The sequence below is a fragment of the Rhagoletis zephyria genome, unplaced genomic scaffold, assembly GCF_001687245.7.
Source record: "Rhagoletis zephyria isolate East Lansing unplaced genomic scaffold, Rhagoletis_zephyria_1.1 Rzeph_scaffold_05938, whole genome shotgun sequence".
Lineage (NCBI taxonomy): Eukaryota > Metazoa > Arthropoda > Insecta > Diptera > Tephritidae > Rhagoletis > Rhagoletis zephyria.
This window is the reverse complement of record NW_016163021.1, coordinates 24,918-38,909: the sequence shown is the minus strand read 5'-3', so window position 1 is coordinate 38,909 and position 13,992 is coordinate 24,918. Positions and strand designations below refer to the sequence as shown.

The 13,992-nt window shown below is 36.6% G+C and overlaps 2 protein-coding genes across 2 annotated transcripts in view; one reads left to right on the top strand and one right to left on the bottom strand.

The window, feature by feature from the left end:
- Positions 1 to 4: 4 nt before the first annotated feature.
- Positions 5 to 4,085, bottom strand: DZIP1 (DAZ interacting zinc finger protein 1; the record flags this gene model as incomplete). The annotated part of the gene is made up of 5 exons (XM_017628359.1): positions 3,386 to 4,085; positions 1,635 to 3,308; positions 635 to 782; positions 407 to 569; positions 5 to 341 (listed from the first exon to the last, which is right to left on the bottom strand). Coding segments are annotated over exons 1-5 (2,422 nt in total), but the record flags the coding sequence as incomplete, so codon positions are not given.
- An 875-nt stretch (positions 4,086 to 4,960) lies between these two features.
- Positions 4,961 to 13,992, top strand: part of LOC108372631 (acetylcholine receptor subunit beta-like 2) — a 33,228-nt gene continuing 24,196 nt past the window's right edge. Inside the window, 2 exon segments of the mRNA XM_017628360.1 lie at positions 4,961 to 5,264; positions 12,409 to 12,602. Of these exon segments, the coding sequence (XP_017483849.1) occupies positions 5,207 to 5,264; positions 12,409 to 12,602 (252 nt within the window). The 5' untranslated portion in view covers positions 4,961 to 5,206.

Sequence of the window (13,992 nt, the reverse complement as noted above, 5' to 3'; positions counted from 1 at the left end):
GTCGTTGGTTGTTGATCGCTTAAGATGGTATGGTCGAATCTCGGTTGCCTCATTGGTGATGCCAGTATGCGTTCCAAGCGTTGCTTAAATACATTGCTTTCACACAAGCTTTGTGGTGTTTGTATTGGTGTAGAAGTGGCCTCCAGGTCTTCAAACCCTTCAACATCCGAGGGAAGTTGTACGTCTTCGTGTCGACGACGCTGAACAACGTATGTTTCTTTTGGCTTAATTGGTTTGGCGTGTTTAAGCATATCTTCGACAGGGGCAGGTAGTTTTGTAGAGCAAAGCTTGTCGACAAGTTTTTTGATTTTGTTGCGCGTTGCATAGAAATTTGCATATTTCTGCGGTTCCGAAAATGTATTTTAAAAATTAGTTATTAATAACACATGATTAATCCATTGCATACCTGCTTCAACTTGTGCCGTTTGTGTGTAAGCTCAGCACTCAGGCGTTTCATTGCTGCTGTGGATATGCCATTTGTCTTTGGTTCCAGGCCGCTTGCAATCAAGCGTTTATTCGCCAAATGCTGCGCATCGTTACGGGTGAAAGGTTTTGGTTTTTGCGGTACTCTATAAAAGAAAACACATTTTATTAAAATTCAATGTATCACATTCATAATTGCAAACGTAATTACTTGGTTTTTATTCTTTGTTTGACTCTTGCCGCCTCTGCAGGAGTTGGTTCTACCTCTGATTTGCTGCTACTGCCATCACTTTCGCTTTCGGTGCTTAAGGTCTGTGTTATGTCCGTGCTGTCATTTCCGGTTGCAGCGGTTCCAGATTCTACAAAAATTTTGGAATAGTAAAATTTCGCAAATATATCTCCATGTATATAAAATATAAAACCAACGATTTTCAAATATTAAGTTTTAAATAAACTGTTAGTAAAATAATAATCCCGATTTGTGTTATTATTCTATATAAAGTCTAGAAAATTTTATTACATATTTCGCTAGCTTAGAGTGAAAAGTTGCTATATCCACTTTTCTAAGGAAAGTTATTTTCGTGCAAAAAGCAAAAGCAAGTGAAAATGCATCGTTTTCGAAAAGACCGAACTTACATATTTTATTTGTTACCATTTCTATTCAGTGAAATGTAATTTACAGAATAGTTACAGAAAATGTGACAAGTCCCAAGGTTTTCATTCTATCTCGGAAGTTTGAAAAACAGGACTTAGCGACTTTTTGCTTTAAGCTAATGATTTGCTTTTTGTGAATTAACAAAGGACGATTTAAGGCCGTTAAATGTTACATTCTTTTAGACGCACCATTCGAAAAAAAAAATTTTAAACTAGAAATTTTTCGGTTTCAAATTCAATGACTTTTTTTAGTTCAGACTTTTCTCTGAAATGGTCAATAAGCTCATATATGCGAAATGCAATACAGCGTATATGATAGTCTGAAAACTTCACAAAAGTGCAAATAAACTTATTTTCTTTTAAACTTTTGAATGTTTTTCTAACTGAGCTAATATAAGCTTCTATTGCAATTATTGACCAGTGAATTTGTGAAGTAGGCCAGCACTGAGACAGGATACCGAAAATAATTTTTTTTCTCAGCCACCACAAACGCGTTATTGCATTTTGCGTTTACGCGGTATTGCACGCCAAGCGACGAAGTATATTGTATCGTGTACCTTTCCTCCTCACTGCAACGTCATGAAGCTTCTCCGCTTTGACAAATGTTCTGTTACTTTCAGTGCTCTGCGAATATAACTCCTCTCCTTGCGTATTCTTTTTATTCGACGCAGACGATTCTACACTTTTAATTTTGCGCACACGCGGCTTTGGTTTCACAGCAGTTGAATCTTGTCTGTCCTCATTACCGTTAATGACATATGTCTCATCAGCGTCTCGTTGCGTTTTTTGAATCGCAATAGGCTCTGCCAACAAGGTTGAACTGCGTTTAATGCGAGGCATGCGCTTTGCCGGTTCAGGCCTCGGTCCGGCGCTTACGCTAGAATCGCTCTCCGTACGATTAAATGCAGTGTAAGTAATGTTCCGCGTAGAATCCTTTAAAGCTGAAGCTTTTTTTACACTAGTTACTATATCGACGGCTTCTACAGGCGTGACAAGCTCTGCAGCATTGCGCTTCTTTATCTCACGTTCAAGCTCTTCCAGTTTCTCCTTATAGTTCACTTCCATATTGTGCACGAATTCCTCAAGTTTTTCGGCGCTTTTTTGACCGATTTCAACAACTTTCTCAGTTAATAGTCGCTCAATATCTTCCACCGAGGGTGAGCCGCGTCTTTGCAGTGCCGCTGCTACTGCATCAACGCTGTCATCTGCTGCCCTCCGCTCTGATCTATCATCACCTCGTGGTTCGACACTCGTGATGCCAGTGACTGGCACAGAAAACGCCGTTGTTGTTGTTGTTGTTTTCGCTTCCTCCAATGTATGCACAATTTCTCCAAGTTTCCGATTTATCTCCGCTATGGACTCCTCATTATTGGCCTGCTGCGATTCGCGCCACGCCTCGAATTCTTGTATTTTGGCCTGCAGCTTACCAAGTTGTGCTCTGCGTTCCCTCACCTCGCTGCTATCAGTGCTCACGCTGTTCAAGGTGGCATCGGCACCATCATCCTGCTCCTTTGTCTCGAGCAATTCGCTTTGAATAGCGACGCTCTTCAGCGATTTTGGCGGTTCGCGTGGCGTGGCGCGTCTGCTATGCGACGGCGCCGCCCCGCTGCGTTCGCGTATGTCGCGTTCTGCGTTGTTAAGGCGCTCCTTTAACTGCTTTATCTCCAGCTCCAACTTGACGGCGTTGATCAACTGTAAATCGTTATGCTCGCGCTCCCTTGTGGCAGCGCTGGCCGGCGTTTCGGTGCGACGATCAGCCGCGGCGTTGCCACTAGCGGCAACGGTAGCCCCTATATTTGGCGCATTGACTGCCACGCGCGCTGCATGCCGCCGGCTAATGTGTATATTTAGCGCCTCATTACTGATGAAGCTCTTCGTGCACAGATGGCATGGATATACCACCTCGTGTATGGCCTCGATTTGTGTGATCTTCTTGTGCAGCTGTAGAATCTCATTATTCGCCTCGGCTAGCGATTTACGCAATTTGGCGACATCCATTTGCGAGTTGGCGTGTGCTTCGCGCAGCTCGCGTATAGTTTCATCGAGGAATTTACGACAGAACAACAGATACTGTATGGCGAACTGCGAGACTACGAAATACTTGGCGATGCCGCTGTCCAAAATGTTGGTGTCCAACATTGCGGCCAATGGTGCTTCGGAGAGGTGGCTCAATAATCCGTCCACCTGATCGATTCGTTGATCCTGCAGAAGGCGATCTATTTCAATCGAGCCTATGACGAGAAACATTGGTTGGTTAAAAAGGATAGTACATTTAGTTCTTGATAATGCGTGAGTGTGTGCAGTTTACCTAAGATGTGCCAGTCGATGGGTCCATCTTTGTATTGGCGCAGTTTGAAACCTGCTTCGCGCGCTACTTTAGGGTAATTGTAATTAAAGCTAATAGCCATTATAAAAAGCTAACATATCTTACTTTTGGACACATATGTAAACAAATGAAAATATGAAGTTCTTCCTGAAAATATGGATTTATTTTTGTTTGCCCATACAGTTAATAGTGGTCGCCAAGCAACGAATTTGAAAGACTCAGCGAAAAGTTTTTAGGGGGATGAAATGAACATTCAGGGTAGGCGGTCGGAAAGCAGCTCTTTCCCGCTCAAACATTGACAAAACGTCAGTATTACAAAGTCGCAGAACGAAATGATTAGCTTAACGCTTGAACACTTTTGGGAAATGATGCAAACGAAATTGATAACGGTTTTGCGAGAAAAATCATTCTTTCTGGCGAAGCGCATTTTCACTGTTCCATTAACTTCATCGCTTTCGCGAAAATATGCGGAAGAGAGATACAAGGTTCTCGAAATCGATTCACCAGTTCCAACGTACTAACGATTCAACAAACAGGCGACAACGGTGGCCAGGTGGCGGATGTTCTCTATCTTGCTGGCGCCAGTAGCGAAAATTATGCAGATACCCTTTGCGCCGAATCGTTTCCAACACAGTCGGGTATACAAGAACAAACTAAATTGATTTCTAGCCAAACTTTTTTGGGAATAACATACTGTTACATGCTATCTTATCTTACAAATAATATTTTACATTATTTTATTTTTAAATTTATTTCATTTTATTTTTTTATTCTACTTATATTTTATATTTTTTTTAAACCTCTTTTTTTTTGACAGGTAATGCAATATTTACTCTATCATATAAATTTACTAAGACTGCAATCTTCAAACAGGTGGCAACTCTCTTAGTTTTTTTCTTTCTATATTTTAAGCTAGACCTTTAGCAATACATCAGTGAAAACTGAATTCAATTTCATGCATCACTTTTTGAGTGATGCACGTACAAGCACACAGACAGACAGAAAAAATTCTAAAAATTGTTGATTTGGCTTTTATTGCTCTAATAAAGACCCCCGTATTAACTTTTCCTTAACATCTATAATGTACAGATATCAGCTTGTTACAATTTTATTATACATATGTATGTATAGATAGATATTATGCATACATTTCATTTATTTTATATTTTTTATATGTTATATGTTTTGTATTTAATATTTAAAATTTTATATTTCATACATATTTTTTATTGTATATTTTATATTTTATATTTTATATTTTATATTTTATATTTTATATTTTATATTTTATATTTTATATTTTATATTTTATATTTTATATTTTATATTTCATATTTTATATTTTATATTTTATATTTCATATTTGATATTTGATATTTTATATTTGATTTGACTTGATTTGACTTGATTTGATTTTATTTCATTTTATTTTATTTTAATTATTTTAATTATTTTGTTTTATTCTTATTAAGTTATTTTAAGAAAATTTGTTTGATTAATTTTCCAATTTAAAGGTTTTAAAAACTTAAGTATATACCGTTATCCAAGAGGAACTTCCCCTTCAAGATTTTAAGGGAAATTCCACATATTTTCATCTGTCAAATTAGTGAATGCCAATACAGCATCCGCATAACTGGTCGCACTCATCACAATTTAGTCCTACGAATGAGCGCTTCCTTAACACGCGGACAAAGCGCTCGACTCGCGTTCGATATCTAAAATTAATTTGAAAAATATGTGAAACCATTTTTAACATTTTTTCATATGAAATAATAAATGAATTAACGTCGGCTAATTGTAAAGATGTTAAAAATAGTTTTTGTGCATTTTTTACTTCTATTCGCATACAGCAATGCAACGCGTAAGTGCCACAGGACAATTGAAAAAATGCTTTTTACATACATTGGTTGGGCGTGGAAAAATTCAATACTATATGTATATTTTGTATACCTTTGTGGGTTTTGGCAACCAAGGGTGGGTTAGTCTGAGGAGAGTCAACTGTCAGTGCGTTAATCGTTCGGACGCATGCGTCAAATTTTTGTTTTGGGAAATTTTTCTAAGGTGGAGTGAGGACATACTTGCACATACATATGTACATATGCATACGTATATGACAGGGGTATGGGTTTGTTTGGGAAGACTCTTGTTTTTGTTTATATTTTCTTGATGTTTATGTTTACATTGAGCACGTGCTTCGCTTACGAGAAAGATAGGGAATACATATACATATACATAAATACATGCTTTGCGTAACCTCTTTATATATTTGGTGGAAATAACGTATGTATGTATGCACCAGGGTGATTGACTCGGTTTTTTTCAAACAGGTGTTTTTTTTAAATATTTTCAGGCGGTTTTCTTCAAATCTTGATTTTTCGAAAACAGATTTNTTTTTTCTTGATGTTTATGTTTACATTGAGCACGTGCTTCGCTTACGAGAAAGATAGGGAATACTAAATACATGGCTTTGCGTAACCTCTTTATATATTTGGTGCAAATAACGTATGTATGTATGCACCAGGGTGATTGACTCGGTTTTTTCAAACAGGTGTTTTTTTTTTTAATATTTTCAGGCGGTTTTCTTCAAATCTTGATTTTTCGAAAACAGATTTTTACAATCGAATAAACCGAGCTTTTGCCTTGTTCATTTGTATACCTGAATCAAATATTCTAGATACATATTTATTTTATTGAAAATGGAACTATAATTTTTTTTTTATTATTTTTGGCTGCATTTCTTTATTCATTCTGAACGTTTGGAATAAACTTTTTTGTTTACTTATTATTTAGAACGTTTCTGATGATAATGTTAACGTATATTTCAAACGCATTCTGTTTATTCTGGCTGTGAAATGGGATTATCTGGTATGTATAAAGAAACGCAGCCTTTATATCTGAATACTGGAAAATTTTCATTGCAGAAAATCACTTAAAAAACAAAAGGAAAACCGAACGAAAATCCGTGTTTATTGTTGCAGCAGCTTACTAAACTCTTTCTAAATAAGTGAATCGACTAAATGTTGTCAGGGAAAGGCCATGTTCGAAGGGTTTGGCCGTAGGGAGAAGGATGTTAGGTAAGCTGATGTATTATGTGGGCATGTGGAGAGGTAGTTGGGGTCTTACTCAAATTGGACTGGACCGACTGGTGATAGGTGGCGCTGCACATTGGTTCAAAACTGGAATTTAGTGTTCACAATTCACTGGAACCTTCATGTCTCAATCAATTTGATTGTTATTTTTTTTATTAATGAAAGCTAATAAAATTTGCAAGAGACCAGTTAAGCCCGATTTTTGAATTTTTGTTTGTTTGCATTAAATTTTTTAGTACAAGGTGATGAAAAAGTAGTAATTTTGAAGGAAATCGATTCACCTGTTCCAGTTAATAAATGTCACATGACAAAAACTAGTTGAAAAAAATTGTAGGGTTCCCCTAAAACGAAAAGAAAAATTTAAAATGCTAAAAAAATGGTTCATCAAGAAAAAAATGTTTGTTGAGTTTCTAGAAAAATATTGGGTATGCAGTTTTATAGACCATTAAATTCTAGTATAACAAAGTGCACTTAGCAAGTGGCTAAGAGATCGCGTTGATTTTTCATAATTTTTTCGCTAACGTTTCGAGCACATCTGGATGCTAAATGAGAAATAAAAGCGTTTGTTATATTATTAAATAACAACGTGAACTCTTAGCCACTAGTTACTTGCACTTTATTATACTACAATTTAATGATATAAAAAACTGCATACCCAAAATGTTTATAAAAGCCAAAAAATAAAAATTTAATTTTGGTAAAAATTTTTTGGTCACATTTAAAATCTTTTAATTTTTTATTTATTTTCGTTTTGGGAGAATTCTACAATTGTTTTCAACTAGTTTTCATTATGTAACATTTATTAACTGGAACAGGAAATGGATTTTCTTCAAAATTGCTCCTTTTTCTGAAGTTTGCTCTAAAAAATTTAATACAACCAAACAAAAATTCAAAAATCGGGCTCAGGGGTCTATTGCAAATTTTATTAGCTTTCATTAAAAAAAAAATAATAATAATCAAACTGAGTAAAAAATGAAGGTTCCAGTGAATTGTGAACACTAAATTCCAGTTTTGAATCACCGTGCAACGCCACCTATCACCAATCGGTCCAGTCCACATGCCCACATAATACATCAGATTACCTAACATTCTTATACCTAACGCCAAACGCATCGAATATGGCCTTTTCCGGACAACATTTAATTACGTTTTTTATTTAGATTTTTATTAGGGTTGCCACCGTTCCTTGGATTACAAAAGTTGAGGTGCCAAATGAAAGGGATTGACCTATAGAAAAGCACTAATATTTTATTTTTTGAAAAGGGTGGCCACCTCTAAAATTAAATTACTATATTCAATCAAAATAAGCGTAGGCATCAGTTCTGCACCGTCATGTCAAACGAAAAGACTTAGCCTCTACAACTGAAATAATGTATTATATTTCTGAGTAGGGTTGCGGCATATTAAAAAGTTAAAAGATTTTCGTCGTTCGTTGGATTACCAAATCGTGAGATACCAAATGAAAGGGCATGGCCTTCGCGTATACAAAAGCTTTAATTTTGTGAATAAGGTTGCCACCTATTTAAAGATTAGATACTATTATCGTCTATACATAGTATAAAGGAAAGTCGAAATATTTAGACCCCGCTAATCTCAAAACGATGGGAATATTATCTTTAGTGCTTTAGCTTCCTATAGGGTTGCCACCTGTCTAAAAAATTATTAGATCCGCACTGTTCCATTGGATTTCAATGATTGAGGTGACAAATAAAAGGGCTCGGCTTTTAGAGTATACTAGTGGTGCGGGCAAATTCTTTAAACTTTCCATACACAAAGCAAGCGGTTTGATCAAACTTCAACATTGCGGTCAAAGAATAAAAAATTTTGATTTTTATTAAAATTACCTTCAGCGGCTCATCAAACCACATACACAACACAAATGGCTTAATGGCTTGCAGCAAAATGATATTTCGCTTGGTTTGTCAAGCCGGTTGTGTGGTGTATTTCGCTCTTAAGCGTAGTTACCCAGTACGTTTTGCCAACGAAAAATTGAATCAGAAAATTTTCTTTTGTAGACCTAGTCCGCGTTTCATCCACTTTTCCTCCCGGTTTCGGATTTTTTGCTGGCCGGGCTGTTCTCGTAACAAGCTTGTGAATTTTTTAGTTTGCAACTTGACGAAAGTACCGACGTAGAAGGACTTAATATTCTTCTCGTGTTTGTGAGGTCGCAATGCAAATCGGAAGGTGTCGCGAAATTTGTTTAGCACAATGGTGCGCGGCGAAAAAAATTTGGGAACCCCTGAACTAGACAATGAACTAAAAATACTTTACAAACTGTTAAAATCTGCAATTTCGGTTATTTGAATTGACCATAAAAACTCGGGTTACGAATATATATATTATTTTTCCTTCCTTCTCTGCTTAAATGTAAAATTAGTAAGGTAAAACCAAAATCTGCGCGTTCAGAAAAACGATTTTCTTCTAATTAATTTTGGAATTCATTAGCCTAGATCCATAAGTTTATAGTCTGTATTTTTCCGCGGATACAATTGTATGTTATCGAAATTTCGGAATTTGTAATTTTATCAATGCCTTTTCCACCGTGGCCGCCTGAGAGAGAATACATCGTCTGAGCTTATCGGAGCTGGAATTACTGTCCGGTATAGTTTGTGTGCTCCCGCGCACGTTGCTTAAACTAATTGAATTACTTGCCCATTTTCCATTTGCTTAGGCGCCATTTGCATTAGGAATGGAAGTTTTCTGAGTATTAATCGAAATAGAATAATGTGAAGGTATCGAAAATAGCCTGAGATCGCCGAAGCCAAATAAATTTTAGCCAACATTTGTACGATGAAGTTACGATTTGTAATTTTAATATATTACCAAACACAACTAAAAATTTCTGGAGCTAAAAAAGTGCTAGTAAATTTTAAAAAGAGCTAAAAAAGGAGCTAGGAGCTAAAGCCCAATTTTGGAGCTAGAAAGAAAAATAAAGAGCTAAATCTAGCTGCAAAAGCACCAAAATGGTAACTGGTTATTATACACTTTTCCAGTAAAAATTAGCAGGTTTTAGTACAAATTAGTACTGACTATTTGTTACTATACAAACCTATTGCCATTATCGAAATTCAATGCAGAGTCCCTCTTGCCAACAAGTGCTACTTTGGACTGAATAAGCACGACATGCGAAAACCACATTCAACATGCCCGTGTCGGTAGATTGCGGAGAAGTATGGACAATGAACACATCCGATGAGGCGGCTCTTGGAGTATTCAAAAGAAAGATTTTGTTGAAGACGCCTTACCTATAGCGTTTTTGAGTTATTTATTGCAAATTGTATTATTAATGGTAGTATACAACAAAAAAGTGGGTAAATTTATTAATCAAAACGTTTGTTTAGGTTGTTAGTTAGGTTTTAGGTTAGGTGTGTGCTGACTATGGTTACCATATGACATTTTTCGTTTGTACCATAATTTTCGTTTAAGTATACCAAAATAGATTAAAATGCAGCATGCTGAAATGTTTTTTGCTGAAGTTTGTCGGCTTTTATAATTCTTAAGATACATTTGTAGCTATACCCATTAAATTTTTTTGGATCAATGATGGGTGTTTGGAGGAGATTCTCTTATTTTTGATTGCGTCACCATGTGATATCACAAATAATTGTGAGAAAAATAACTTATTCATTCCAATATAATAAATTTGTATTTTAAAAAGGTTTCCAAAACGATTCAATTGTATAAAATGCCAAATCGGGGAAAAATGTACCAAACAGAAAATAAATTGCTAAATTAATCACCAGTGGAAACTATGCAAGTGATCAGCTATTTAGAAGGTTGCAAGTTTTTACAAACTTTGCGTTCTCGTACTTCCGTTGATATTTCGTCTCTTTGAGAGCGAATGCTGCTAAATTCTCAGAACTTTTGGCGCTGGAGAATTTTGTCCTCTCAATACGAGTACACATCTCATACTTTCTTTTTAACCGACTTCCAAAAATGGAGGAGGTTATCACTTCGTCGGAATATTTTTTTATTTTTTTAATTTTTTTTATTTTTATTAATTTTTTTTTTATGTATGTTACCGCATAACTTTGGACCACGTCAACCGATAATTCTTTTTGCATCGGAAAGGTAGTATCTCAAATACTAATCTGGTTAAGATCCGATCAGTGGATCATGAGATATATATATATATATATTTATATGAGAGTTGAAGTCGGTTTTTTTTTTTCTAGAAATTACTTGTGTTTATTTACAAACAAGTGTTTGTGATCAGCTGATGTTCTTACTTGCAAGTTTTCGCAGCAGAAATTTAGAGCTCTATCACATTTTGCTCTCTCGATTTCGGGGACGAGAACGCAAAACCAGTAAAACTTTTCTAAAACTTTTGATACTTTTGGGTACGAGTAAACTCCTAATATTTGATGATCGATATACCCACATACATACCTTTAAGTGCAAAGTGCTCTTCCTAATTAGCATCAGCTGTTTTTGATTTTTTTTGCTCGTTTGTTTTTCGTGAGTGCTTTACTTCCAATGTAAGCTTTCGCGGCAAAATTTATAGAATATAAAATGTGCGTTTATAGTGTTTTAACTACACCTAGAAAATGCCAAAGAGACAGTATGAATTCCTTCCCGCTTTCACAGAAGAGTTGTCATTTGTTTATATTTTTGACGTTATAGTACCTTAAAAGAGAGACTAACTAGCTAAGTAACTACCTAGTTATAACTCTAATGAAGATAAATTTTGGCCGGCTAGTCCTAAACTATCTCACTTCTTCACTGCAAGGACCCTAACCCCTTCCCTACGAAATCCTCGGCTACCCTGTTTACCACCTGGACGAAGTAGGTCAGACTGCAGCTGGATATCCACGTCCACGGCGAACCAATTCTGGTGGTGAATAACCCAAAAATCCTCAGAGTTATCTTCGACAGTTTGCTCTCCTTCTCGGCGCATACAACCGCAATTGTCAGCCGAGTACAGAGCCGAAACAAGGTCCTTAAGTCTATAGCCGGCAGAACCTGCCGCAAAGACAAAGAAACGTGGTTGACAACATACAAGGCAATTGTCCGGCCAGTCCTGAACTATATAGCGCCCGTGTGGTCCCCGGGGATTAGCAGGATGCAGTGGATGAAGCTGCAGATATGCCAGGACACGGCACTCTGGACCGCGATAGGATGCCTTCTGATGTCCCCTCAACACCACCTTCACGACGAGGCGCAGATGCTCCCCGTCAGGGAGCATAACACAATGCGGTGCACAAACGGTTTTAAAATCTAAATTAAATTTAAAACAATAAAATTTAAGAATTAAAAGAAAATTAAACTAAAAATAGAAAAAATAATTATTTAAAAAAGAAATCAATAAAAAAGTTCCTTAAAATTAAATGAAATGAAAAAAATATATATTTTCTTGTTAAAACACCATCTAAGAATTAAAAGAAAATTAAATTAAGAAAAAGAAATTTAACTGAAAAGAAAAAATACATAAAATAAGTTTCTAAAAATAGAATGAAATTAAAAATTTTATATTTTAAAACAATAGAATCTAAAAATAATAAAAAATAAAAATATTTAAAATAAAAATCCCACAGGCCGAGACTCGAACTCGAATCTCTCGAATGGTACGCCTGTGCTTTGTTCACTCGGCCATTGCGACTGTTGGAGCAACGCGAGCTAAATGACAACAAGGGCTTTCTTTTCACTACAAATGGTGAACGAGGGAGCCTTTTTAAAGAATAACAAAAGTCTTTCGAATTATCTAGCTATCTGACTTTCGTTTGCCCTACGAAAGACTTTTTACTATCTTGGCAAGAATTGGCCTGTATATGACCAATTAATTAAATTTTTCTATGAGTAATTTCTGCAACAATGCATTATTTTCTTTGGCAAAATTATCTCTGCTATTCAAATATTATTTTTAATGAATTGAGCATTTTCTAATAAATACGTACATAAAACCTCTCTCATACATAGCTCCCGTCAGTTTTGAGGCAAATCCAGATACGAAGCGTCTTTATGATGACTTGCTGAGCAATTACAATCGCCTCATACGTCCTGTCGTTAATAACACTGAAACCCTGACAGTATGGTTGGGCTTAAAGCTCTCCCAACTCATCGAGGTCAATTTACGAAACCAAGTGATGACCACAAATCTGTGGGTGAAGCAGGTGAGTTTGAAAATAAATATGCGTGTAAATAATTTTATTAAGAAAATAGAAAAATAAAAGTTGGTAAGTATGTAAGTAAAATAAGCCAAATTTATAAATTGGTATACACTTTCCTTAAAGTTAAAGTTGGTACATATTTTCAGGCTTATAAGTTAATCAATTGAAAAATAACAGAAACTAACTGCCGGTTTCACGAAAGCAATTTAGGTTAGGTTAGGTTGAAGCGACTGCCTCCATCCGACCCAGTGACTCCGTTGTGATACCAATTGTGAGCTCGAATTCGAACCTAGAAGTAGAACCAGTTGGTTAGGTCCCGCAAGCGCGAGAATTCGTGAAATCCTCCTCCACTTAAGACCGCAGACATACAACAAGGTGGTGGGGAAATGAACGTCTTCTCACCCACATGAGGACAGGGCAGAGACAGAGGTAGTGGCTCCACACTCTCGATTTCGTCCACGTCGAGGCAACTACGGCAGAAGTCATTGGTCGGCAAACTCATTCTGCTAGCATGCCCTCCCATTTAGCAGTGGCCCGTAATGATACGGGCCGCCAGAATTAGTAGAGGGCGTTCTAGCCGAATAAGTGCGTCGGATGTTTTCGTGTCGGAGCTAAATCAGATTTGTCGATTAGTCGCACCCGTAGGTTCTTCCGACCATCCTTTAAATCGCTAAGGACTTTCCCATATTCTATCTATGTAGTTATAGACAAGGTCTTGAAGCAGTTACTGAAGGCAGGTTAAGAGAAGATTCGATAGGTGGTCTTCCCAGTCCTTCCTCGAAGGGATACGAGTAGAGAACTTGTTATCGAGCTCCATGGGTGGTGTTGTATAATCTGGGGGCTTAACGTATCGGAGTAGTTGTTTAGAATGCTGGTGTGACCGAATCTGATGTCTTTCCATTTTGACACTGCATTTATTCTTACTGCATTGCAGCTCGCCTGTAGCTTCCCAAAAAGTAGAAAGTTTAGAAGTGTTTCCATGGCTTTGGTGGTTGTGGATTGCAGCGCCCCTGTGATCAGCATGCATACCGCCCTTTGAACCTTGGTAAACTTACAATTTTTGAGCGGTTTATCCGGTGATGTCTGCAAGACTGTCATGCCGTAGAAAAATATAAGGCGTACCACTGCTGTATACAGGGTGTCCCAGAAGTAACGTGCCAAACTTTAGGGCAAGGTAGGTGGGGGGGTGAGCTCACTGATAAACAAAAAATTTTCAGGTAAAAGTGTCACCGTTTTTGAAATATTTACATTTTTTCGAATTTAAAAAAAATCGTGCCTTTTCATGTGTTTTCTTTAACTGCAACTACAAACCGGGCAATACTTAGTAAATTTTTTATGTAAAATACTTCCAGATAGTTGCCTCTCCATACTCAAATGCAATGTAGTTAAAATA